The sequence below is a fragment of the Parasteatoda tepidariorum genome, chromosome 8 (genome assembly GCF_043381705.1).
Source record: "Parasteatoda tepidariorum isolate YZ-2023 chromosome 8, CAS_Ptep_4.0, whole genome shotgun sequence".
In the NCBI taxonomy this organism is placed as follows: domain Eukaryota; kingdom Metazoa; phylum Arthropoda; class Arachnida; order Araneae; family Theridiidae; genus Parasteatoda; species Parasteatoda tepidariorum.
Window position 1 is genome coordinate 60,116,902 of NC_092211.1, and position 27,973 is coordinate 60,144,874.

At 29.3% G+C, this 27,973-nt stretch overlaps 3 protein-coding genes across 3 annotated transcripts in view; 2 read left to right on the forward strand and 1 right to left on the reverse strand.

Annotated features, from left to right (window-relative positions):
• The window catches only part of LOC107436255 (uncharacterized), a 15,554-nt gene extending 4,201 nt beyond the window's left edge, over positions 1-11,353 (forward strand). The window contains exons 2-7 of the mRNA XM_043046775.2: positions 1,097-1,196; positions 2,832-2,971; positions 7,506-7,590; positions 9,883-9,969; positions 10,674-10,738; positions 10,924-11,353. Of these exons, the coding sequence (XP_042902709.1) occupies positions 1,097-1,196; positions 2,832-2,971; positions 7,506-7,590; positions 9,883-9,969; positions 10,674-10,733 (472 nt within the window). The 3' untranslated portion in view covers positions 10,734-10,738; positions 10,924-11,353. The remainder of the gene's footprint in view (positions 1-1,096; positions 1,197-2,831; positions 2,972-7,505; positions 7,591-9,882; positions 9,970-10,673; positions 10,739-10,923) is intronic.
• Positions 11,354-12,872: 1,519 nt separating this feature from the next.
• On the reverse strand, positions 12,873-24,166 carry LOC107444802 (uncharacterized). Its single transcript, XM_043046774.2, has 7 exons — positions 23,933-24,166; positions 22,459-22,588; positions 20,579-20,709; positions 16,390-16,480; positions 13,965-14,068; positions 13,636-13,759; positions 12,873-13,051 (listed from the first exon to the last, which is right to left on the reverse strand). The coding sequence occupies exons 1-7, from the start codon at positions 24,079-24,081 to the stop codon at positions 12,992-12,994; spliced, it is 789 nt and encodes a 262-aa protein (XP_042902708.1). The 5' UTR covers positions 24,082-24,166; the 3' UTR covers positions 12,873-12,991.
• A 411-nt stretch (positions 24,167-24,577) lies between these two features.
• Positions 24,578-27,927, forward strand: LOC107444801 (glycoprotein-N-acetylgalactosamine 3-beta-galactosyltransferase 1). Its single transcript, XM_016059024.3, has 2 exons — positions 24,578-25,800; positions 27,499-27,927. Exons 1-2 carry the CDS (start codon positions 24,910-24,912, stop codon positions 27,796-27,798), a joined length of 1,191 nt encoding a protein of 396 aa, XP_015914510.1. The 5' UTR covers positions 24,578-24,909; the 3' UTR covers positions 27,799-27,927.
• The last annotated feature ends 46 nt before the right edge of the window (positions 27,928-27,973 follow it).

Genomic DNA, 27,973 nt, shown 5'->3' on the forward strand with positions numbered 1-27,973 from the left:
ATATATATGTATATATATATATATATATATGTCCCAGCTGCGCCAAAGGATTAATGTGTACTACATTAAAAATAAACAATTGAGTAAAATTAATGAATTATATATTAAAATACTTTTTAATTGGTCATTATTATTTTCTATGGAATTTTCATTTAATATATTCTTTTTATTGCTAAAAATAGCTTGAAAAATAAAGTTCTTTGATTTTGACATTATCCTTATTGCACGAAAATTCTCTATTAAAAATGTTCCATTCTTTTTCCTCTGGTTTTAAAACGTGTAAGAGAGGTAACTTGCAAATGAAATTTTGACAAATATTCCACTAGCTAGATTACTAAAATTTCAATTGGACCTCTGTACATGATAATAAAACAATCCTTCCCTGACTGTAACAAGAATTCATAGCATATCGAATTTTCCATTCATTTCTCACTAGATTCAAATCTCAGTTGTTTACAGTACAAGAAACAATAACTGTTTCTCGATCGATACAAGTCATTTTAAGTCAAAAATTTTATTATTTTACAAGATACTGAAATTTCGACTGTATTTCTATGTTCGACATGGCAAAACAAATTTCAATCTCTTATGGCCTAATAGATTTTGAGACCAGTAGGTATTTTCCTTCTTTTCGGACAAGCTAGAATGCTCAAATTTAATTAAAAATAGTAAGCAGCAGTAAGCAGACAAAATTTTGAGCACTTTAGGATATTTACAAATTAATAAACACGAAACTAAAGAAAATCATAAACTAAAACTGAACAAAAAAAAGGTTTAAAAAACCACGTTTTTCAAGAGATTTTAAAAAATATAAATTTTGTCACTCCTTTAAGTTTGTATTAACTTTTTCCTTTGGTTAACGCCCTATGTTTCTCAGTTTAAATAATTTTAAAATATTTTCTTCACCCATTTAAAAAAAACTTTTTGTTTCATTAGTATTTATTAAAAATTTTTATGTACCTAGACCTAAATCCCAAAAATTAGTTAATGCATTAAACTGTACTTATAACTTTGATTAACTCCAACAAAATGTAGTTTTTTTTTCACAGCAATATACTGTCTTGAATATTCGTCACTTTTCTTTTTTTCCCGTTAGGTTTAAACATTTAACAGCTAAATGTAAAAAGGACAACTTTAAATACTACTACAATCCCTGTTTTCCTTTTAACCTTGGTGGATCGTGTATTGATGTAGCTGTGAGTATACAATGCATTTGCTTATGTTTTATTCCTTAATGTTACGAATAAATAATTCTTTAAAAAGTTTGTTATTTGAAAATTTTTTTTAACCATGACTGTCAACTCAATTTGTCATATTTTTTACTAACACTTAATTTTAAAAAAAAAAAAAGTCTCCATGCATTGACATATTTCAGAAAATTTAATTGAATTGGGAAAAAATCTTAAAAATGGTATGAGAGTTAAATTTTTTTTAAACTGAAAATTTTTAAAAAAAATTCAAGCAATGGGTTTTAAATAAAACCAAAGATAATTTACTCGCCCGTTAAAATCTAAATGATTTTACAAATTGTCAATTTCATAAAATTGTAAATTTTTTTGTTTTTGTTTGTTTTCTAGTTCATCTATATCTATATTAAAAACAATTACTGTCATCGCTGTAACTTCCGATTCAAAAATTTTTGATGAAGCAAATGCTTCTCACTCTAATACAGCATTTATAATAATAAAAAATAATAAAATTTTGCATCTTTGTTTAAGCAACATAACAATTTGAGAAAAAAATTATATTGATCAGAAGGTAAGCTTTTGAGATATTTGGGAAAAAAACGTGGTTCCACCTATTTAAGTCAGTACGAAGAAAACTACTAATCGTGATATCGGATAATTATTGATTATTAAAAAATATATGAATTATGATTTATAGCGGTCACATTCTTCGAAATCTGAATATTTGAAACACGTTTTCCTTTATTTGAAGTTTGAATTGGTTTTGGAGTTATATAAATTCTCCAGTATTACTTTTTTAATTTTTTTTTATAACTATGTAGTAAAGGAAAAAACAAAACGCAAAAATAAATAAATAAACAAATAAAAAGTTTTCTAGCCACGTGCTCTTACGACTGTCTATAAAAAGGATCGTAACTTTTTTTTCATAAATAAAATTAGATTTGGAGTTATTAAAATTATTTAGTTAGATTATTTGCAGATATTTTTTTCTTGAAATTAATATATATCCGGTAAGGTTAACAAAAAATAAATATTTTAATTATTAAAATGACACAAAAGTGCACACATATATATCACGCCTCTGTTGAAAAAAAAATTATTATTTTAGTTGGAGGTTTTGATATTAATATTTATTTAAATTAGTGTCCAGAACTTAATAAACGTTTGCTTCTGCCCCATTTCTAGGTTAATTCAGTTTTTCAAAGATTTCTTTTAATTAAAATAATATCTGCGGAACCCACAATTATCCAATACAAGAAATCCAGCTGAAACAAATAAATAATTAATAAAAAAAGGGGGTTACTGTGAGATTTTACGACAGTTGAACAGTTCCATTCCATTAGACTAGGAAATTCGAACATGAACTGTTGGACTGTTTCGGAATGTCTTACTTATTGAACTAGTTATAGACAATAAAGAATGTGAACGCAGTATGAATTTTATGCAATACGGAATATTGAAACTTTTTTTTGTCCTTCATAAATTTATGGAATTTAATTTTTTAAGTTGTGTAATGTTGTTGTGAAGTTGTGTTGCGAGGTCTTTGATTTTGAGTCGAGGTTAAAAAAAAATTTAGTTACGAATTTTAAGGTCTGGTTTTAGTCTTTTGACAGAATTTAACTCTTTCTATTTTTTCTCAACTAGGTTTGTCAAGTTCAATTCTCTTCCACGCCCAAAAACATCCAGCATTGGGATTGTGGCAACAATAATAATGAATTTATATGGAATACAGAACGTAGCGCTTATACTTTAGTGTATACAGCACATAATCATAGCGATGAAAGGTAAGGAGTTAGTACAAAAATATTCTATGTACAGAGGGAGAAAAACACCAGGAATAACTTTTGAATCGGATCTTCACGTTCAATCACAACTAATGGTTTAAGAGGTTGACCTCAAATATGCTAATTAGACAGTGCAGACGATATCTTAAGTAACGAAGTAAGATTCAAAAATGTACTTTCTTTGAATAAACATTTTTTTCGACGGATTATGAAAGTTTGGACCCCTTGAAGTTAATTATTCTTTTTGTCTATTTCAACAGATTTTATAAATATTTTTAGGCGCGCGCGAATTGAAATATTTTTGCACACAATTATTCAACTTTTATTATTTATTTATTATTTATTTAATAATGGTCAGAAAAATTCTGAATTTTTAAGATATAAATGATTTTTGCATTACTTTAAAGAATGTTATTTAATACGGCAAAGTACAACATTTCAACGAAGTCGATCGAATAGTTAGTGAGCAATCGTATTTTTTTTTTATTTTTAAAAAAGTTAAGATATTTAAACTTCAAATTGGCAGGAACTCAATATTTTTCTGATTACGTTCAAATTTTGTATTTTTTCATATAAAATTACATCCTTTAAAATAATGTGATGTAAAAATCTGCGTATCTCTCAATTTAAAAATTTTTAGACTATTATTAAATAAAATAATTTTTTAAATTATTTATTGTGTGGAATCATATCTTTGGAAGAACGAATTTTATAATTGTGAGTAAAATTTTTTCATTTAGTTAAAAAAATTCTCGAGATGAGTCAAAATAGGCCAAAAAATATAATTCACATTAAGGGATCCAAACTTTCGACGGAGAATCGGTTGTGAATCCGACTCTGCTTTAAAAAAAAAAAAAAAAAAAAAAAAAAAAAAAAAAAAANAAAAAAAAAAAAAAAAAAGCATTAACATAGGGTCCTTCAACGTGAAGATCCAATCATTTTTTTTAAAAGATATTCAGGGTGATTTTTTCCCTCTTTATAGGGCTACTTTAATTATTTTTTTTAACTACTAACTGCAAAAAAATTTTTTTGCAAAGCCTTTTTTTCTGCTTTTTCAAAGGTTTTATTAGATATAAAATAACACGTGAAAATCATTTTACCACTTCGATATGAGTTTCTCTTTTTTTTCGGTTAAAATCATAAAATAAATGTTTTTCCTTTACTTTACTTTCAAAAGTGCAATACTGTCAGTATAGCGAGGATAGTATTTCTCCTGTTCATTTATTTTCACGAGAATGGTCAATTCGTTTTAACTTAAGGAAAATTTTCAGAATTCAAAATATCCTTATTTTAATGGCAGTGCAGAATACCTATATATTAAAGCCGCTGTTCCCAAGTGGGTTCCCCCAAAAGAGTTTTTTGAGTTAGGATTTTTTTTTTTTTAAGTCAGTAATGATTTTTGAAACCTGTAATAGGTTTGAATCCGAACAATAATTTATTATTTATTAACTACGAAGATTATTTTTATGAAATTATTTATGTAAATTTGCAATAAAAAGGAAATGGCAAATTTAAAAAAAAAATAAATAAATTCCCATAACAGTATATTAAATAAATTACTAAAAGTCTATGCATTTTCAAATGAATAGCATCAGTATTTTTCATAGAGCTTAGATATTCTAAACAAAATAATCTAACTCAAGAGAGCATAATTATTTTTTGATAAACATTATCTAAGTTTATAACTGTTCTTTTGCAAAATCCATAATTCGGCTTATTTTATACAATTTCAACTCACACGGAAAAATCATCTATCTAAAGCCAGCTTTGTTGGCTGTCTATGCTTATTTTGAAAATAGAGTAAAACATCAATATGGAGAAAAGCGAAAATTTTGTGAAAATGAAAAGCGTTTGTGGTCGAATTTTTTAATATTTAAAAACTCACTCTAATGCTGCATTACTTGGGGCAGGGCTCGGAAAAACTCAGAAATTTTATCCGCTCCGGAGGACGGCTTGTCCAACAATGTACCCGTCCTCCTTTGAAACTAACCCGGCGCTTCTAAATAAATAAGAATATAATTTTCTCTTATTTATGACAAATATTTATATAAATTGCACAATGAATTAATAGTTACTAGGATTACAAATACTAGTATTACATTATACAATAATAAAAGAAATACTAGGTTACTTATAGTAAAACCTAGTATTTCTATTATGAAATAATTTATTTCTTTGATGAAATAATTTAAATAACAAAGGTTAAGTTATCTGTTAATTATCATGTCAATTTATCCGATGGTACTGCGTTTTTTAAATGAATCAAATATGACGTTTGCCAGTTCCACAATCAAGCCAATGATTTACAGAGGTTTCTGCACAGAAATCTAAAAGAGGTTTTCCATTTAGGTAGATGTTCATAAATGCGTTTAACGCTTCTTGTTTAAGACCAGTAAGTAATGTGTTTTTTTGTAAGTTCATTGCTGAAAAGCCCCTTTCAACCGCTGCAGTACTCCCAGACAGAGAAAACATCAATTCCACCATGCGCAGTATGCAGTATGTTGCTGTATTTCGAGATTAGAGGGTCATTTTAGAAGTGAGGCGCTAGACTCTTGTAAGATAACAAAAATTGAAAATATATCACGAACATTAACGGGAAAATCGGGAAAATGGCCGTCCGCGCGGACGCTGGATTCGAGAAATTTGTTGTCCGCGGGGAATTTTTGACCGCCGAGGACGGGAGGACGGGCGGTTTTTCGAGCCCTGACTTGTTGTCATAAAAATTTGCAAAATCTGAGAATACGGCGGTTATATTGATAATTTTCAACTAGGTGGGAAAATGTCGCTAAATTGGTGATTTTTAAAAAAGTTTAATAATTTTTGAAATATTTAAGTTATTTGCCTGTTTTAAAGCCCAAATAATTCTTCACGGCAAGATTATATATATAGTTTAAAATCATCGCATTGCTTCAATTGGAAGGCACGTAAACTATGGCTTTTTTATTTTCCATAGCGACAGAACTTCGAAAAGAAGCTTTAAAGGATGAAGATTACTCGTTTGTGTGAATTTCGGTAATATGCACTGTAAAAAAAATCTATAAATTTAGAGCAACGTAAATTTACGAAGGAAAAAAAAACTTTCAACAGGCGTGCCAGTATAAAACTGCTTATTTTACAGAAAAATACTATTATTTTTATACGCCTGTTTTTTAAGCAGATAACTGTCATTTTAACAAAAAATTCTTTAAAATAACATTTTATATTTTATTTTATTTTATAACCGTCGTTGAACAGCCGACCCAATTTTATGGGTTCCTTGTAATTTTGAACCCAATCCAGAAGACAAGGGAACTCCTGGATCGAGTATTGGGAGAACTCTGCCTTTGTGGAGGATTTTTTGATGGAGCTAACCCACATTTGCGTTACATGGAGAGGAAGACCACGAGAATCTTCCACGGTTAACCTAACGGCTAGCGGACTCTAACCCATGATCCAGCTACCACTGAGGATATTTCACGTCAACACTGTGGTCAGTGCAAGCTGGATGCGGAATTCGTATCGACTGGGATTCGAACCCGGTTCGGTTCGCCTCATTGGAAGGCGAACGATCTATTCCCTAAACAGCATTGTGGTTGGTGCATTGGAAGAGCAGAATTCATACAACCAGTCGACATTGTGATTCGAACCTGGGCCACCTCATTGGGCGGAGAGAGCTCTATTCTCTGAACTATTGTAGCTCTAATGACTGAAACTGTTTTTGTCTAAGTCTTATGTATTAAAATAATATTTAAGTGTGAAACATTTAAAACTATATTGGCCAACCCGTATTAAAACGTCTGGCAACTTAACTTATCTCAGAGTTTTACCTAAAGATATAAATGTTACAGTTAAAGTAATAAATCCGGTTATTATTAATATTAACTGGTCAATATTAATAAAAACTGCTTCTTTTGATCAAAATGAGAAATATCGCAAATTATACACTTTAACCGGTTATTATTGATAATAACCAATGAAGTTTTCGTCATTGTGATTAAACTACTTATTTTAACTTCATTGGGACATGGGTGTGCTTCTTTGTATATATGTGTTACGGTTAAAGTGATAAATCCGGTTATTATTAATACTAACCGGTCAAAATTAATGACTTCTTTTGGTCAAAGTGAGATATAAAAAGGAGAGATTTCCATATCGTGATCTGTGGCAGAATAATCGCTAAGTTTTGGCAACTTCCGGGCAGAGGACCTCGAGAAACTATAAAAGAAAAAAGTATTGTGAATAGTGCGGCTTTGAGGAGAACTCCTCCAGACTGAAAGTCTGCTGCTATGGTAAAAAGCGAGAGCACATTTCTAATGGGGGTTAAATGGAGGAAAGGTGTCGATTGGTTTACTTACGACGACCTACGCTAAGATTAAGACAAAACTATTCACCCCACACCCCTAATCTAATGTCCTCGTAACCATAGTAACCGCCACGACGGGAGACGGGTGTCTGGAGGAGTTCTCCTGAAAGCCGTACTATAACTCCAAACTTACAGCTGTTTAAGAAAATGAAACAAATTTGTTTTCAGACATTAATAATTTGTTTATTACAGGAAAACTATTGTTGAACTTAAATGTTCCAAGGAAGCAACAACACCATTGTTAGAGGTTAGAGGAGAACTCCAAACGAGGGTTTACGTAAATATATTGTTGTTAATAAACTTTTCTTTTTCCGTAAAAAGTTTTTTACAAAATAATACACTTCTTGTGACATATTTGCATATTTATAGTGTATACTCCAGTTTTTTCCCATTCTTTTTATTTTGTAAACGTTTTTATTTATGTGGAAAAATGTAGTCTTTTTTTTCTTCTTTAGATTGTACAGTGCGAAAAAAAAAGGACCACCCTGCATAACTTTTGCACTTTTGCAGTAATGATTAGATCTTCACATTCTAAGAATCAATCTTAATGGCTCGTGGGGGTGATCTCAAATATGCTAATTGATTAGTGCAGACGATATTTTAAGTTACGAAATAAGATACAAAAACGTACTTGCTCTGAATAAACATACCCCTTTTTTTCTTCAAAAGATTTGGATTTCTTATCCCCGAAATATAGGAGGTAGCTGCAATCTGGAAAATACGATCCCCATAGTTGGTCAGATGAGGGGTCCAAAGTTTGAACCCCTTAATGTTAATTTGATTTTTTACATATTTCGCAATAGTTTAGGAACTTTTTATTCGAATTGAAAAGTTTTTTTACACAATTATAAGATTCGTTTGTCAAAAGATAATTCCATGCAAAAAAAAATTTTTTTCAATATTTATTATTTTAATAGTAATCAAAAAAATTTTCAATTGTAAGACCTAAAATTTTTTATATAATTTTAAAAATTGTAATTTTACAACGCAAAATACAAAATTTATGCAAAATCGGTCCAACAGTTCCCGAGAAATCAAATTTTAAAAGAGTCGTATATTTAAAATTTGATTTCTCAGAAACTATTAAACTGATTTCGTTTGAATTTTGTATTTGCCATCTAAAACTACATGCTTCAAAATGATGCAGAAAGTTGGTATACATTTAAAAAATACTGTCTGAGGAATATACAGCTTACTAATAATTAAATGTAATTGTGAACTACCTAAAAAGAATAATTGATAAAATTGTTAACTGCTTCATGAAGAATTTTTATTAAATATATTTTTTAAACTTATTTATAAGTGAAAAACATTATATTTAACATTTTAACAATTTATGGTTACAAAATACAGCATGAAACAATAGTGTCTTTTTCTGCATTGAAGGCGAAATCTTCCAAACACTATTTTTTCAAATTAGCACTAATTTCGATTTAAGAAAAATAGTTATTCATCATTGAAATTTCTCTAATTATCAAAATTATTTAATGATAAATTTTTGAATGTGAATGAAATTTCTTTTAAATTTCTTTTTTTTTTTAATTATATATTTTAGTGCAAATATGATTCCAATAGTCTAAAAGATTTTTGTTTAATAACTATTGGAATGCTTTTTATAATTAAAAAGTACCAAAATATATTATGACTTGTAATTAGAGCGTCGGGAAAAAAAGCATATGAAAGGGATACTGATGATCCATCAGCGTAAAAGAGTTAAAAAATACATTATTTGTTTAATATTAGTTCATTTATATATAATTTTACTATTATCAAGTAAAATTGTACATTCCAGAAGATTTCAAGCTTCTATTCTAATTAAATAGAAAGTTCAAAGATTTGTTTTTAAAAAAAAAATCACAGGTAGAAAAAAGTTTTATTAAAGAGGTAGATTCTTATATAATGTTTTATAAATTCAGTTTTTTTTTTTAACTCCATAGAAATAAATAGGTCTGTTGCTTTTGTACTATGTCAATTACTATCTAAACGCATTTAAAGGTGTTATAAAAAGCNAGGAATTAATAAGTTCTCAAATGGTTGTTGGAGTGAGTTTCAGTTGCCTACCCTAGAATGTCCCAATCACGCCTTATATGGTTAATGTCTGGAGATCTCACCGGCAAATCTAACTGGAGAATATTTTTACCTTTTCAGAAATTCGCAGACCAGATGAGCCATGTTTAACAGCGCACTGTCATTCATTAAACTGAAATCAGTCACAATCGTATCCCAGAAAAAGCAATCATAGCAAGCTTACATTTCTCATCTCAGTCAAAATAGCCTCCTTTAAAGAGATATAGTGTTTTGTGACCATTAAACAAATTGGTTGCCCAGACCACTAAATCTCCTTTGCATTAATGGCAGATTTCTTAGACATTTTGGGTCCCCGGTGCATGTTTTATTAAGATCAGATCTTCCTTTCAATGGATTTAGATTTTTTGACTTTCAAAAGAGGTGTAATCAGGAAAATATAATTCCTGGTCCAGCAGCTTAGTCATTAGAGCGATCGAAAATTAAATCTTATTAATTTTACTAGCACTAATTAATGTTTATGAATTTTAATGCTTTTCACTAGGAAATGAGATTAACAAGTAGATGTGCATGTCCTGATCTTTGCTCTGATGTTCCTGTTTCTGTTGGTTCTACATTGAGATTTCATTTTGTAAGTTCCTAAAACTATGTGAAAAGTATTTCTAAATGTTTGTACTTACATATTTTTCTTTATAATTTTAAGCAAAAAGTTGTAGTGTTTTATTCAAATATGAAGAGTACAAATGCTCTTAATCATAAAGTTTACAAACTTACATTATTTAACAACACTCTTAAGGCTGTGGTAGCCAAGTAGTAAGAGTAACGGGAGCAGTATATACAATATAGGTGCTCATAAAATCTATGGAAACAAAATTCCTTTGCTCTATCTTTGAACAGTACAATGGGTATAGGAATCCTTAGAAAATTTCCTTCCATTTAAGATCTATGTTTAAATTGAGGAAGTGGCCTCACGAATCTAAAGTCCTTTGGTCGGTCTTTGAACAGTACCATGGGTACAGGAATCCCTAGTAAATTTCTTTCCATTTAGACCTATGTTTAAATTGAAGAAGTGGCCTCAATAACATTAAACATAATAATTAAATAACAATAAACACTCTCAATTTTTAAATCCTGATTTTTTTCCATATTCAACTTATATTTGTGTCTAAATAAATAGATTGGTATTAATTGGCTAATTTTGTTCATTATGTTATTTTGGTTGGAAATTCTATTTTAAAATATTCACAGTAATAAATGTATGTCAAATTTAATGTTTACATTAAGCAATTTTAATTATTGCATATTTTTCTATGACATTAACCATTTTATTTACAGGTTTTTATTATTTGTTTCATGCTTCTCACTATGATATTTCAACTGATTTCTCGCATTTAGTTCATGTAAGTAATTTTTAAAGCAAAACTTTTTCGTAAAAAGTAGTGATTAAATTTTTCGTTTTTAGGTTATATTTTTGAATTTTGTTTTCTTGATGATTTCCTTTCTACTAAAATGCTACTAGATTACTTAGAAATTTCAAATATACTATTCTTGTTACATTTGGATATTAATTAAAATCATTTTTCAGGATGACTCTGTCTTTAGAATAGTGGAATGAGAGATTGCAAAACTGAAACTGCCTATGAAACAACCAAACTCTTTTTAGAGATAAAAATAGAATGCAAAAATAAAAAAAAAAAATTATAAAAATTTCCTGATTTGGAGATTTATTTTTAAGTTCTCTATACCAAAATATTTTTATAACATATGAGTATCCGAAAAATATAATTGTTTGCAAATAATAAGTAATAAACTATTACCATACATGCCTGTTGTTAATTGTAAAATTTGTACTCTCAAAACAACAGCGAGTGTTAAAACCATGTTTGTGAACTGTTAAGATAGAGTATTTAATCTATTGTCAATAACTTAACTGCTGTACTTTTTTTTAATAACCAGTTTACTCTGAACATATACAAGATCTTTTGTAACTGTTTTAAATAAACTTATACAGGGTGCATAGCCAAATTTTTCGACAAAAACTAAACACCATTTAAGCAATCAAAAAACATTTTTAATCACTTTTAAAAATATCAACAAAAAAAATAATTAGGTAGGGTTGGCAAGTTTGTGACAATTGACGATTTTATCAGGTTTTAACAATCATGTCAAAAAAAAAAAATATCATGATTTATTGGAAATATTCATGTACATATAAGCAGGGATGCAGAAAATTCTCTGTCCCTAATAATTCCTCAGAAAGAAGTTTAACCTAATAACTCTGTATAATCTAGCAACATGTATAGATTACTTTGGTTTTTATTTGCAATTACTGCATAAAATTTTCCAAGCTTAGCTTAAATATTTATAAAAATTTTTATAAAAAACTAATCTTCTTGTCTTAGTTTTTTTGCTACAATTTTAAAAATATTCAGCAAAAATAAACAAAATTTTTAGGCAACTTAAAATCAAATTCAAGAATTTAGTTTTAAAAAAGTTTGCTTAAAACTACATAAGATATGAGCATTTAAAGGTTCACTTGTACTGCACGTGCACGAAAAATTTACCCCCCCCCACCCATAATTTTTTAGTAAATTGTATTTGGCAATTAATTAAAAATTTTTTTATTTGAATATCTTAAAAACCTAAAATGTTTTGAGCAGTTTTCTATGCAGTTTTTGTACTTTTTAAAATAAAGCTCAATATAATGAGGGGTTTTTGATAAATTTTATTTTGCAGCATTGAAAATGATACTACCTTATAACCAAACAGCAAGAACAAACAAATACGAAATTTTTCAATAGCTGCCAAATACAATTTACAACAAAATTAAGAAGTAGAAATTTTTTTTTTTGAGCATGAGTTGTACGAAAGAACTACTTTAAATACTCAATACCTCGTAGAATCATACAACACTCAATATCTTGTTAAATACTCATACAATTCTCCTTCAATATCTTGCTTAGTTTTAAGTGAACTTTTTTCAAATTCTAAAACAAAATTTTTGAATTCCATTTCAAATTGCTCCAGAATTTTGTTTAAGTTTGCTGATAATTTTTAAAATTATAACAAAAAAAAAAAAAAAAAAAAAAAAAAAAAAAAAAAAAAAAAAAAAAAAAAAAAAAAAANAAGCTTTTTTTTTTTTTTTTTAATAAAAATGCTCATATCTCTATAAATATTTAAGCTAGAATTATGAACTTTTATGCAGTTGTTGCAAATAACAATTAAAATAATTGATGCACATTACAAGCCCATTGCTTGATTTTCTCTCATAGGGTGTTTAAAAATACTAGTTTCTTTTTGTAATTTATTGTGAGCCAATCAAACCTCTGAAAACTTTAAACCTTATTCCAAACAACTCTAAAGTTACAAAATAATCCTCAGAGTATTTCTTGAGAAATTAAAATAATAACAATAATTTCAAAAATTAACAGTGTCTCTTCCATTATTGTAGTGCACCATCATCCTTTTATAAGACATTAAAGTATTTTACAATGCAAATGTGTAAATGAAGCTGCTTAAAAAAATATTAAAAAATTGTAATAAATTAATATTTAATAAAATCAACAAGTGGCACAAAAAATAATCTCTATAAAAGTAAAAAAATAAGTTGCCATTTCTTCAATGGAATGTTACAAAATTGTGATATGGCTTCATTAAACTTCACCGTAAGCAGTTCTCTGACCACAACAAGAAAAGGTAAAAGCAACACCTTCCTAAATAAAAAGAATTAATAACTTTAAATTTAAATAGAACATTTGAAAAATATTGCATGCACTTCAACATAATTAAGCAATTTAGATATCTAAGCCAGTTATGTAATTTTTTAGAAATACAAACTGTAGAAAATATGAATGTATTTCAATAAAAAATTTAATATAAATACATATTTTCATTTAGTACCCCATCAAATCATAGTTTATTTTTTCACCAGGTCACTTGATTCTTCTAAAAAGACATATGAATCTATTACAATTAATAGATTCCCAGATTACTATATCAGCTATATTAAAAGAAAATATCCGTAAATGACATGAATTTAAGAACCTGCTGTTAACAAAAATAAAAATGTGTCTGCTCAGGGCAAATCAGTTTCATTGTTTTTTCTTAAACATTATTATGGTTTAGATGATCTGAAAGTATTAATTAAAATCTCTGGCAATCATTTTAGAGTAAAAAACTAACATCAACTGCAAGTTGAAGTTAAGCACAAGTTTTATCAGATTCAAATTATACTGAATGGACTGTATTTATGTTAATGGTAATGTTTATAGAAAATTCTTTTTTTTTAAAAACTTACGATAATGAGTTTGGGCAACTCATTCCAAAATTCATAGTTTGGAATCAATTCTGGACCATGGGCACCATTGCAGAAGTTCCAGCCCATTCCAATTATGAAATAGGCTATTGCAATTGTGAAAAATCTAAAAAGAACAACAAATAAGATAAATAAAAAGGAAATATCAATAACTGAAACACACTTTTTAAAAGTAAAATTTAATTCTAAATTAGAGATACATTTGAACAATTGTTACAAATAAACATAATCAAAAAAATAATAATAATAATTAAAATATCTTTTAATCAATAAAATATCTATAGAAAATATAATAAAATAATTTTTCATACGCAATCAACAACTTGCTTCCTGTTGACAGTCCCTCATCAGATGGATCAGGATTTCTAGAACCACATAAATTTGGGCAGGCACATTTACTACTTAGCGTCATTGTCTGAGAAGAAAAAGCCCAAGTTAAAGTACTATTTTGAAAAAATAATCTTATTTTTAAATACAGATTGTACTAAAGATCTAAAAGTTAGAATATTTTTTATGATAGAAATTATTATCTTTTAATAATAATGATAATAATAAAAACTCTCATTATAAGAAAATATGTAACCATAGATCGAGCATCAAAAATTCAAAACTTATGATATAACTTTTTTCTTCTTTGTCAGTGCAACAGCCCCTTGTAGGCCTTGGCTGCCACAACAGCTGAGAAATGCCAGCGCCTCCTATCCATGACAACTCCCTTCCAATTTCTAATCTTTAGGGTTTTCAGTTTTCTAATAGAGGGTCTATGCCACGTACTTGACCTCTCAGGGCTCTTAAAAAGCGACTATTCTTATGACGCTACTTCCAGGGCTTCTCCATAGATGACCAGCCATCTATTACTGCGGATTATTTATGTAACTTGGAGCTGCTTATAGTCTGTAGAGCTGGTTCGCCAGAATCTCCTTTCTTGAATTGTGCCAAATGTCTCTGAGGATCTTTCTTTTGAAGGTGTTGAAGGTTCGAATGACTAAACTTATTCTGGATTCATTCTAAAGGCATTAAGTAAATACATAATTCTCAAGTGGAAAAAAAAGTAATTTTGTTACAATTTCAAAATAATATAATACCTCCAATAGAAATCCAGATATGCATTAAATTTTGATAATTGGGTATTAAAATTTATTATAAACAAGATGCTAACAATTTTATTGCAATTATGTTCAATTTGACGGCCCCAACAACCCTAACACCAAGGTTATAAAATAAAAATGGAAAACATGACTAATTAATAATGAACATAATTACATGTTCTGTTTCATTTATATAAACTAGCTGAATACCCATTCTTCATACGGGGTGAAACTGTAAGACAAATACCGACACAAATAATTAAACTAAAATAAATAAAATGTTATTTATTTATTTATTATTATTCCTTTGTGGCTTTAAGTTATTAGATAAGCAAAACATGTATTTAGTAATTTATTCTAATCAGAATTAAGATTAATTGTAATTTGTATAATTTGACATGATGCTGTTGCTTGAGGAAATATATTTAAAATTTACCACAAACTATTTTCATCTGTACTTATATCTTCGAGAAATGTAAAATATTTAGCATAAAATGTAGAGTATTGGTGCAAGTTGTAATCGATACCAGATTTATTCATAAAATACTTTCTATTTAAATATAATTATACAATATAATTTAATCATAAAATAAATTTTAGCACACCAATTTTACAAAACATCTATTCATTATCTGTGTACCATAAATTTCAATAAAAAGAAAAAAAAGAAAATAAATTCAAATTAAATTTTGTAGAATATGAACAATCATATATATGTGTGCGTGTTTTTTTAAAAATAAAGGTTAAGTTTACAAAGCACATATCTTTTATAATAGAAATAAAAGATATGTGCAGAAAATAAAAATAAATAATGAAGTGAAAAAGGCACAAAGAACTGTATGCTCCAACTTTTCATAGGTCATAGTTCTTGCTCATAGCAGCATCCTGTAAACTTTGCAATGACTGAATGCATTCCAGTGTTTGCTGTAGATAGCCTGTTTACCGATAAAATTTTATATTATATACTTTGTGTATATATTAAATTTATAATTACATAATTGATTTCGTCTAAAGTAAGAAATAAATTGTAAAATTTTAGAAAAATTTGGATAAATATTAAAATTTTGGAAATGTAAGGAGTTGAAGATAATTCTGATTCCTTTAACTACTGTACCCAATTGACTACTTTTGAAGTTTTAAAATCAGAGTACAAAAAATGCAAAATTTCATGGTAATTTTGACCTATGTCTTGTTGATGTTGTTGTAGTTCATTTACGTCACACTAGAGCTGCACAATGGGCTATTGGTGACGGTCTGGGAAATATCCCTGAGGATGATCCGAAGACATGCCATCACAATTTTGATCCTCTGCAGAGGGGATGGCACCCCCGCTACGGTAGCCCGACGACCTGCGCGAAGTCGTGCACTTTACGGTAGAACAGTTTAACGAAGACCAATACCGCACACCCTCGGTCCCTATGCAGACAGATCCAAGTGGTCACCCACCCGCACTCTGACCGCAGCCAGTGATGCTTGACTTCGGTGATCTGCTTGGAACCGTGTCTTAATGATCAGTCCACTGCGGGACTTGACCTATGTCTATGAAGAAAAAACTTTCAATAGGTTAATATGAAGGAAATAGAATTCCTTTTCTGACTGAAGAAAAACTATAGCAAACAAGCATAAAATCACTATCAAAAGAACTTACAGTAAAATCTGAGTCCTCAGTTTCTTCAGAGTCAATTGATAAAGTGTGCTCATCCGTGTCTTTTGTGCAAATTAAATTTACCATCAGAGTTCTGTAAATATTCATATAAGACAAGTTAATAATATAATACAGTTTGAAATAAATTTATATATTATTACTCAATGCTCACGGCTTTCCGTAGATTTATCCCATGCAATATTAACAGAATTAAAAAATATGTTGCATAGCACATTTAAAATGCAAATCTAAATCAAACTTATGTATAGATCCGAGATTAGTCGTTCCGGCTTCTCTCAGAAAATGCTTTGGAAGCTCTGCTGCACAGTTCAAAGGTGTATATATATATACCCAGAAGAATTTATTTCCCTATTTAAAGTGGTAGCGAAATTCAGATTATTCCGCTAAACCAGGGTTGGGTTTATGCTGTCAAAAACTGGTTTTTCACATGACAGTGGTAAAAACCGTGTTTTTATAGGTAAAAACTGTCAAAAACCTACTGTTTTCTTTAATTTATGGCATATAGCAGACAATATATTATTTTCACATAATTGCCTTTATAAATGAATGTTGTAAATGATTGCTATTGATTTTGCAACTATATACATGTATTCTTATAGAAGGATATACATTCATACAGAANAAAAAAGAATATATAAAGAAGTTTGATATAAATACATAATTCTGGATGTAGCTACAGATAAATAAATATAATTTTCCTATTAGCATAGATACTCAAGTTAGACATATGATACCAAATAGGAGCGTACTGTCCTCAGTTCGTTTCGATTACTAGGTTCACATCCCCTTACACCTACTTATCATTTGATAGGGAACATGGTTAATACCTTCTTGGAAAATAAACCTCCCATGATTCACAGAAAAAAAAGTATTGCATATCTGTAAGTCATGACGAATTATGGAGACTATATTCACAATTGATCAGCTATCAAGTGTCTGAATAAATGTTTCATTTATATAAACACCTCAAAGATTATACTTCTGTTCTCTTTTTTTTACCCCAGTTCTGTTTAATACAGTCTTCAAATTGATAAGAAAATTAAAGAAATTTTCAATGGGGAAGAAGCATTGAGAGAAGTCATTTCAACTTGAGGGGTCTCATAACCTGAGTGGTCCAGATGAAAAGATCAAAAGATGCCGATGTCAGAATTATTTCAGGAGTGTAGTACCATTTTCTCTCCTTTCTTTACAAAGATAAGACAAGGTGACAGGAGAAAGATTGATTTTTCGGTGGTGAAATAGCTTAACAATATTTTTAGTTATGGATAAGGCAAAAAGTTTTATTTACATGCTTTAAAAAGGTGAAAAGTTGCATTTTTTCAGTTTGAAATTTATTTAGAAAAAGTAGTGTCCAGTTTGTAGAAATAAAAAAAAAACGTTTCAGGACCAAAATGACTGTCTGCGTCCAGTTACGGGAATGTCCGCTTTGCGGAGAACCTACGTAATGGTTTATTCATAGAAGATTCCCGGGGAATTAAAAATATGTCCGTATTGAGAGGCGTCCGTTTTGCAGGAGTGTCCATAACAGAAGGTTTCACTGTATATATATTGCATGAAAACAAATTGTAATTTGTTATTTAAAATTGCCTGAATCCAATTTTAAATCATGTTTACATAGGTAGAAAAAAGCCCTGACAGTTAAATTTTTATTTCAAAAAGCGAAACTTTTTTTTGAAAAGGTAGATTCTTCATTTTATTAAATTGGGAAAAAAAGAAGAGCAGAATTCTGCCAAAAAGCGGAAAAAACTCACCCCTGTTTTCCGGTCATAAAATCTGTTCCTCTTTAATTTATTTAAAAAGAAAATTGTGCACAAGGAAAAATTTCCACACAAAAAAACGCAAAGTGCTCAGTTAGTATAAATACTGTATGAAAGCAATAACTACTACTGCTAAAACAAATTATTAGTGTATGTTATTTGTCCTCCACAAAAAAACAAAATTACTTACAATAATAAGAAATGGTATTTAGCTTTATAATGAATTTAATTAGTGAAGGTAAACAGATTTCATTTTAATAATTTTCTTGACCATTCTGTATAAGTAGAAAAAAGTGAAAGATAACAAAGAGATCTGAGCTGCCATTTGAAGTAAAAAAACCAATTAGAATTTGGTTTAGACTACTAAATTGTCTTTTAACAAAAAGTATTTAGCAACTAATCAAGTTAATGAAAGAGATAGACGACATTCTTTAAGTTGTTGTAAAAATCAACTTCGAAATAAATTTGCATAAGAAAAGTTATAAATTGACTTTGCAGTAATGCAATAGCAACATTATGCTTATTAATATTTTTAAAAAAAATTGTATTTCAAATTTAAACATCTTCAAGATGCAGAGGTAGATAAAAGAAAAAAATATTAAGAGCATTTCGCAAAAAAAAATTTAACAATGAAAAAAGTAAAAATTTAAAAGGACAACCTTCCATATTTAATTGTGTACTTTCTTTCTTTATTTGAAACTGAAACACTAAGTAGAGAAAAATTTAGATGAGGGGAGTGCTGCAGGCCACAATATTATTTTAAATGTGGCATAACTACCACTACGATTATTAAACATCAATTCACTGGTATATAAGACATGCTAACTTGATTCAATCATGAGGATTAGAGAAACAGAATTTAGAAATCCGGAAAGTTGTTCAGTTCAAGAAGAGCGATGGCGGGGATTATAGACCACTCCCAGTTTTCCTCATCACCCTACCAGAGATAGCAAACTACATGAAGATCTACCACATCGAATTCATTAAGGACTTTCCGATCAGTCTAGAGAAATTTAGAGGCCGCCGGGGGCCGCTACAGTGTTTCCAATGTCAAGACTTCGGACATTCACAGCGAACCTGCACTTTCGAACCAAGATGTATGAAGTGTGCCGGAGAGCACTACTCATTCCGGTGCAAAAAGAGAAAAGATACACCAGCCACATGCTGCAATTGCAGTAAGGACCATACCTCTAACTTCTCTAGGTGGGAGGCCCGCCCCAGGAGAAAAAGATTCACCAACAAAGCCTCAACTACAGCAACCTCAGCTCATCGTTTAGTTACTCTAATGAAAGAGTTATCATAACTTTTGAAAAATCAGGAGGCATTCTGCCTTCTTCAGGCACTTCTTCAGGGGAATACCCCATCCCAATGATGATTTTCTTTACTGCAACCCAGGCTCAACATCTACAATGGTCTTTATTTTTGTAGATATCTTACTAATAACTTGTGATCTTAGGACTTTCTACTTTATGACTTACTAGATTCGATGAATCGGTTAGAAGCGCTTTGCGCTTAATGCAGAGGTTTAAACTATTTCCAGAGTTCAATCATGAGGCACCTTTTGATAGATGAAGATTGGCATTGTTGATAACTCCTCCTCCCACATTGGTGACTAATAGGCATGATATGATCTCCCCTATCTTGACAGTAAAGTCCACTTTGATCTGGTAACGCCTACTTCGTTGGATGGTCCACATTGAACAGTTGACTTGCTATTTGTGACTGCACTCCTCCCCCCACATAACCAAAATAAAATTTTTGTTCAATTTTATAAATTTTACTGAGAAAAGCAATTTACAGAAAGAAGAATTTTTAAACAAACAAAAAAATACTTAATATTTGAAATTTTTTTTTTTTTACAAAATTGTTTTAATTTATAATTGAAAAAAAATCAAATGAATACATGTAATATAAAAATGAGTCATTCAATTGCAAATATATATTTTTTTAAAGAATATTTTTACAAAAACTTTTTTTAAACTATCCAAGAAACAGAAAAAAAAACTACTAATAGAAGTACAGTCCATGGTCCCCATAAAAGGATCCAAAATGAATTATGTTTTAAAAAATCAAGTCCCCCTTAATATTAAAATAAGATAGAATTAAATATTCATACAAATTAGTTTTTTTAAATAAATGAACAGCATGTAAAAAATAATCTAGAAATAAAATGCTGAAAACAAATAATTAGTTTAAAGTAGTATTACTATATTTCTTTTGCAGGCATTTTAAATAAATCCTAATCATCATTTAACTTGACTACTTTCTAACTTGTCAAGAGTTTTAATAAAGCAAAACATATATCTTAATAGTTCATTTTAAAAAAAATTTCAGTCAAAATAATTGATTATATAAAAATGAATAATTTAACAGAAAAAAAAAAGGATTAACAAATAAACAGAAATAATATTTACCGTTTCCCACCAGGAACGGTATAATTTATGTGATTTGAAGGAATAACACCAAATGTTCCACCTGACTGAACGCCAATCACATATTCTTCAGGTAAACCGCCTGTGCTGCCTCCGGGAGATTTTATACAAGCCTGTAAAAGTATCAACTATTAACCCCTTAACAGTGACATTTATTTTAGAAAAAAGGACCAAAACTTGAAAATTTTTGTGACTGTTTAATTTCGTTCTTAATATTATTATAAAAGTTAGAAAATGGTTATCAATTACAAAAATAAAATTTTTAATGCAATAACTACTGTATTAATAATTTTTGCATACACATAAAAAAGTAATGGATTACACCAGTGTTTCCCAAAGTGTGGTACGTACGCGTACCCCCAGGGGTACGGGAACAGTTTGGCGGGGGTATGCAATGCTGAGGTTGCAAGATACTTCACATAAGAATGCGTACTACGCATTCTTATGTGAAGTATCTTGCAACAAATGAAAATTTCAAAAAATTCTATTTAAAAACAAAGCTAGCCATGAAAATTTACAATTACGTTTTTTTCTATTGCCCTTTTTTTTGCAGAGTTAACAGTTAATAATTAGTGGAGTCAACAGCCAGTTGTGATTTTAACTTTTGTGCATTTTTTTTATAGTAAAAGATACATTCATTTTTTTTATGAGTGGTACACAGCGTTACGAGCAATTTAGAAAGGGTACATAAAAGTCATAAGTTTGGGAAACACTGNCGGTGTTTCCCAAAGTGTGGTACGTACGCGTACCCCCAGGGGTACGGGAACAGTTTGGCGGGGGTATGCAATGCTGAGGTTGCAAGATACTTCACATAAGAATGCGTACTACGCATTCTTATGTGAAGTATCTTGCAACAAATGAAAATTTCAAAAAATTTTATTTAAAAACAAAGTTAGCCATGAAAATTTATGATTACGTATTTTTCTATTGGCTTTTTTTTTTGCAGAGTTAATAGTTAATAATTAGTGGTTAATAATTACTGTGATTTAACTTTTATGAATTTTTTTTATAGTAAAAGATACATTCATTTTTTTATGAGTGGTACACAGCGTATCAAGCAATTTAGAAAGGGTACACAAAAGTCAGAATTTTGGGAAACACTGGATTACACACACATCTTATTCAATTAGAGCAAATTAAACAAAATTTTGCAGCTAAGTATAATATAACTAGTATAATATAATATAAAAACACAACAATATGATTTTCAATATAAAAATTTCACAGTATGGTATATTCCACATCCATAGTTGACAACACCCACATTTTCCCTCCCTCGACTGAAGTCGTAATAGTTGAAAAACTAGGACCACTAATGCCATCTATTAGGAAAATAGTGAATTAAGTATCCTAAATTAGAAACGAACTCAGATCAGGCTTCACAAAAAAAACGCTAATTTTTCTCCTGATAGAAGTCAGTTCAGTCAGCACAAATACTGCACATAGTAGTTGCTCGAACTGGATTCGGACAACACTGGCAAAGGATTAAATCTCACTATAGAAACAATTTAAAATTGAGCAACTATGAAGTTAACCGTCAAGAAATATAAATTTTATATGATATAATAATACATTACAGCAGCCTAATTTGAATAGAAAATTGGGTTGGCTGTTCAACGAAGGTTATAAAATAAAATTAAATGAACAATGAGTAGGCAATTTCGGAAAAGCTACTTTATATTATTTTATTGGTTCAAAATCAGTAGGTGAGTGTTATAAACATATAGTAGTTATAAGCATAATAAATAACTAGTTTAGTTCGCCTAATATAATGTAGGATTTTATTTTTCAGAATACTCCAACTAAGTACTCATATAAAACATTAAGAATGTTGAAGCTAAAAGTAAAAAATTATACTCTACAGCTGCATCCACACAAGGCTTGTTTCCATTTTTTTGAATAGTATGCTGAACATCTGGAGAAGTAAAACTATAACAAGGGTTGTAAGAGTACAAGTGTGCATCTTTTTCCTGTCCTCTGATTTCATAAAATCTGTAAAGAAATAAATAGATTGTATGCATTTCTAAATACTGATTAAATATGCTTATTACATTGAAATATAGAAAGAAAAAAAACATATTAATTGAACAAGGAAAATTTATATACAAGTACCTGAACCAAAATAATCGTCATGTTTTGGCGACTTTTGGGCTGCGGACAGCGAAACCAAAAAAAAAAAATCATCAAAACAAATGTAAACCCGAAAGATATAACTTACAGTTAGCCGTAGGCAGACCTCTTTATATTAATTTTTTTGTTTTAATTTATGCAAGTATAAAATCTGTTTGGAGCCTTGCCAATTGTAGATAGTGCAAACAGGTACCAATACGAATACATTCCCTGATTAAATTGGGAAAATTTCCGCATCCTGATCTGCAGTAGGATGCCAGTCTTCTTTTAGAAATTCTGGATAGCAGGCTGAGGAAAAATTAAAAAAAAATAAATAAATAAATACCAATATCAGAAGACAAACTTGAAGAACTTCTCCGTCGCCACAACTTCTGTATTGTGATCTGCCACTCCAAATACTATCGTACAGGCATCAAATTGTTTTAAAACTGTAAAATTAAAAAAAAAAAAAAACCTGCAGATGTTTGCTCGGGGATGGCTAGGAGTTGAACCCTTTCTGGGATTCAATATTTTTATTCGTTTCTCATGGGCCACTGCCGTAAGTTGCCGAGGATTATTTTGCCACAGATCAAGATATGGTAATCTCCGATATATCTTGTACCCAGTCCTGGGCAATCCTTTACATGTATTTTTTTAAAATGTGTAAGTTTAAAATCTAATTAGAGTTTCGGCGATTTTAGTTGGCTCAACATATAACGTTGCGAAAACATCAGCATTAAAATAAAAAGAATAGTAGGTAAATATAAGAGCAAGCGTTCAATGTGCATACATTTTTCAGTAAGAATAAAGAGTGAACTTGTTGATGTTTTGTTTAAAACAAAATATTTATAAGTGTTGACATTCTTTTGTAACAATACAAATTCTACTGTTTCGACGTAGTGTTTACATAACTACATCTAGAGATATTCACAATTTGTAGAATCATTATATCCAGATATCTTTAAAAGTGTCAAATAGATTTAAAACTTGCAAATTTTTCTTTAAAAAAATATGTAGATGTTTTCCCGGGGGATGGCTAAGAGTTACACCTTTCGCGTTTGTCCCTTTCTGTGATGTTTTTTTTTAGTTTCTCGTGGGCCACTGCTCGAAAGTTGCCAAGACTTGGCGATTATTCTGTCACAGATACGGAAATCTCTCCTCAAATATTACATTTCATTTACTCCTTTGGTTAATATCAAAAGAATTATAAAATTCAAAGTGTTTTACCTAGGAAAATCAACTTTACCAACCGTAGATAAATCTATCACGCTATCAGGGCCGAGAACACATTTACAAGGAGAATTATTCAAACATACATTTGTACCACAACAAACTGAAACTATACATGCTAATATAAAAAATATTTTTGAAATCATTTTTATTAGGGTAAAAAATAAAATGTAGATTTAAGGATAGAAGGAAAAGCAGACGACCCTTTCAATTTGAAAAGTCACATGTTTGAANTATCACAGATAATTAGAATTATAAAATGTCGTAAACGCTTCTAAATACATTGATACAATATTATAAACAGAAAAAAATTATTTAAAACAATTAACTTACTTTATTTAATGAATCATAAATAAAGAGCTTAGTATTACACTCACTAGCAATCGAAGCTACACTTAATTACACCTGTAAGCAACAAACTATGTATACCTCCGCGCAATCTCTTCAACAGGGTTACTTTTCGAAATAATTTGGTGAAAATTAAATTCTAGCCAAGCATTTCAAGCGCATGCGCAGTTGCTCAGCCGGTTGTACCCACAGACATAAGTCAGATCATATCATAACAGTTTAGATACGATGACGATTAATATTTCCAACTAATTTTGTAAAAGCTAGTTTAGAAACAAAACTTTAATGATAAACATTCAAGCTGCAGCTTATTTTTCGAAGATAGAAATGATCTTTACATAATTACTTTAAACAAATGAAGAAATTATTATAACTTTTAATTAATCGAAACTTAATTTTAATCGTTATTTTGGCATAGCAACTAGAACGCTAATTTATTATTTGTTTACTTTTTTTGACAGTAACCTAGTCTCGATAGTTATAATGCGTGTGCAATGTACAGATATTTTGTTTTTAAATTATACATAGTATTTTATATTTTGTAATTATACTCTTATTTGTTTATTTCTTTAAAAATATTTTATAAATCTATTGATTACTTCCGCTATGTTGTGAATTGCAAAGTTATGGAAATCTGTGGAGCTTTTCAAAACAGAGTTTGTTTATTTCTCTGTGCCTGTTTATCGGGTATATTATTTGCATTAGTGTGGCGAAAATACGAGCAAACTGTTCAATTTTCTTCCCTTCGTACACATTTCTCCTTATCTTTAAGAGACTCAAATTATAAGGACTGGATTAAAAATCAAAACCTTTCCAAAATACGGATTTCAGAAGAAATATTAAGGTATGGTGAGAAAGATGACAAACACAGGCTCGAAAGTTCTTTTCTGTATAAAAACACTCGAGTTTTGTGTCTCATATTTGTTAATTCTCATAAAGGTGCAGATGCTGTGAAGAGCACATGGGCAAAACACTGCAATGTTGTTACCTTTTTTGGAAGATTTGTAGATAATAATATACCTGTGATGAAAATACCACCTGTTACTTCATTTGAAGGTTTTTGCTACGCATTTACTCATATATATCAAAAATATAATGGCCTTTATGATTGGATTCTAATTGCTGATGACTATACTTATGCTATTGTTGAAAATTTACGTTATTATGTGGCACCCTTGAATTCTTCAAATTCTTTCTACCTGGGACATCCCGTGAAAGACTTTTCAAATTTGTATAATATAGGTTCGGCAGGGATTGTGTTAAGTAGAGGAAGTGCTTCTTTGCTCAGTTCTGTATATGCAAATGCCAAAGATTGCATAAATAGAAACTCTCCCTCTTGGTATTTTGATCAATCTCTGGGGAAAATTTTTTATGGTTTCAGTGTTCATCCAGTTGATACAAGAGATGCTGATTTAAGAGGACGTTTCAATCCTTTCTCAGTAGAAACAATGCTGATACCTGGATCCATATCAGTGTTCAGTTCATACTGGAGAACTAGTGCTTTTTTAAGTGAAGAGGTAATTTAATGTGTAATAGTTAAAAATAAAATATGTAAATTATAACAGAAAATGTAATTTTTTTTTACTTTCTAACTTTTTTAAAAATAATAATTAATGTAAGTCTGAGTTATTTAGACACTTAATTATTTTAACATCCTGATAATATCTTAGTATTATTATTTTATGGCCCTATGGCAGTATTTTTTCAGTCTTTCTGCGACCAAACTCTCTGGCACAAATATCTTTCTGCAAGGTACTTTTAATAATAAAGATGTATGTTACTAGTTTAAGGTAACAAAATCGGTGTGTTTACAAAAACAATAATTTTTTTCAAATTGAATATGTAATATTTTATTGATTCTAATATTATGGGCGATATTCTCGCATTTTGTTAGGAGGGCATTAATTATTTCCTTTTCATCATCACATTAAAAAAGTAATTAAATATCATGAAATCTGTTGCAGTAATTACTGATAAAAATCTAAAAGCCACGTGAAAATCATTGTCAATAACTTCCAAAATTGGCATAAATTGAGCGCCTCAAAAAGTGATTATTTAAATGTGTGATTCAAATTTTATGTGTGAATTTCTGCAGAAAAACAAACCAACTTTTTTTATTTTTCAAAAGAAAAATCTTTCTGCAAGATCTCTAAAGTTCTGCTACAGTGTCCCCGCTGTTCTGCCACAGAGTTTTATGGTACCCATGTATTGTTTGTAACTACATTTTTAACGATATCTGAAAAATTTGAAATGCTGAAAATCATAGATGAAATTTTGATAAGTTGATCAGCATTTTTACTAATTATGCACATTATCTAAATAATAATCAAACAGCATCCAGATCAAAGCCCATATTTTTTTAGTGTGAAATGTAATATTTTTAAAAAAAATTAACTTTGTATTAATGATTTTTTTTTTAAAATTTCAATTAAATAATGTGATGACTATGCAAATTTTTCTAGTTAATGGAAATGTTCTGAGGGTAGATGGGGGACAAATTACACAAAATCTTTTTTCTTCTCTGGAATTGATAAGGAGAATTTGAATTTAAGTTGTACTTTTTAATGGTTTTTATTCATTTGTTTATCATATTTGATTAATAAAACACATTTTTTTACCTGTTACTAAATTTTAAGTTTTTTTTTTTCCTTATCTATCCATTTTTTCAGCCCTGGATGGAGATTTTTATGTGAATGAATTATTCAAAAAGATAAATATTTGCCACTTTTAATGAAAATTCTCTGTTCAATCCTACATCTAACCTATCATTTTTGAAATAAGATGGATTTTTAACTGAGATTTAAAGTAACTTTGTATTTACAATTTACTAGGCATATAATTTTTGCTAATGGATTCAGGAAATAATTACTTAAACTGATTAAAAACATTTTTGTTCTCTTAAACTGGAGATAATTTGAAAATTTAATGGAAAAACCTGTTAAAAAACATTTTAGAGAAAATTTAGTTTTTCTAAAATGTAATAGATACATCAAGAAGTGGGAAGAATGCTTTTCATGGAAAACTGCCATATTTCGAATCTTGTCAGAATAACACTCTTATTAAGCCTCAAACTTAGGATACTTTTCAAAATGATTAATTTAATATGCTCTTTCACTATATTCTATAAATAATTAATTTTTATGAGCTGTTTCATGCATTTGAAATCTTAAGAAAAAGAATTTTAATTTATTAAATTTTTTTATTTCTTTTAATAGGGGTTTCATTGTTGCAGTGATAGGGCTATCACATTCCATGGATTACTTCCGGGAAAAATGTATTTAATGGAATACCTGCAATACCATTTGGATGTGTTTAGGAACAGTTTTCAAGGTCTTGGAAATCATCCTAAAGACAGTGAAGAGAATCGAAAATCAAATGAAATTCCTGATGAAATGGAACAAGTTGGAGAACCTTTTGTGAAACTTTTAGATCACGATTGGGTACGTTCGGGTAAAAGGCATAGATCTGATAAAAAAGTTGAGAGAAATTTGTGGAATGATATTTTTGGAAGCTAGCTTTTACAAGATGCTTTCATGGAAAATAAAGCATAATCATCTGTGTAAAATACTCCAGAAAAGTGATAATCCAGCATCATTTTGAAACCTTAGTCAACTAAACTTTCAATAAAAAATATTTTTATACTATTTTTTTAAGTTGTTAATTTGGGATATATTATGTCTTATTCCAAAG

Excerpts from the sequence above, each read along its gene's own strand:
- LOC107444801 (XM_016059024.3), top strand. The coding sequence starts at position 24,910 with ATGGAAATCTGTGGAGCTTTTCAAAACAGAGTTTGTTTATTTCTCTGT. Across the intron at positions 25,801-27,498 it reads GTGCTTTTTTAAGTGAAGAG|GGGTTTCATTGTTGCAGTGA; the intron begins GTAATTTAATGT and ends TTCTTTTAATAG.
- LOC107444802 (XM_043046774.2), bottom strand. The coding sequence starts at position 24,081 with ATGATTTCAAAAATATTTTTTATATTAGCATGTATAGTTTCAGTTTGT. Across the intron at positions 22,589-23,932 it reads GGTAAAGTTGATTTTCCTAG|ATTTTATGAAATCAGAGGAC; the intron begins GTAAAACACTTT and ends ATTTCTTTACAG. Across the intron at positions 14,069-16,389 it reads CTGAGGACTCAGATTTTACT|ACAATGACGCTAAGTAGTAA; the intron begins GTAAGTTCTTTT and ends TTTTCTTCTCAG.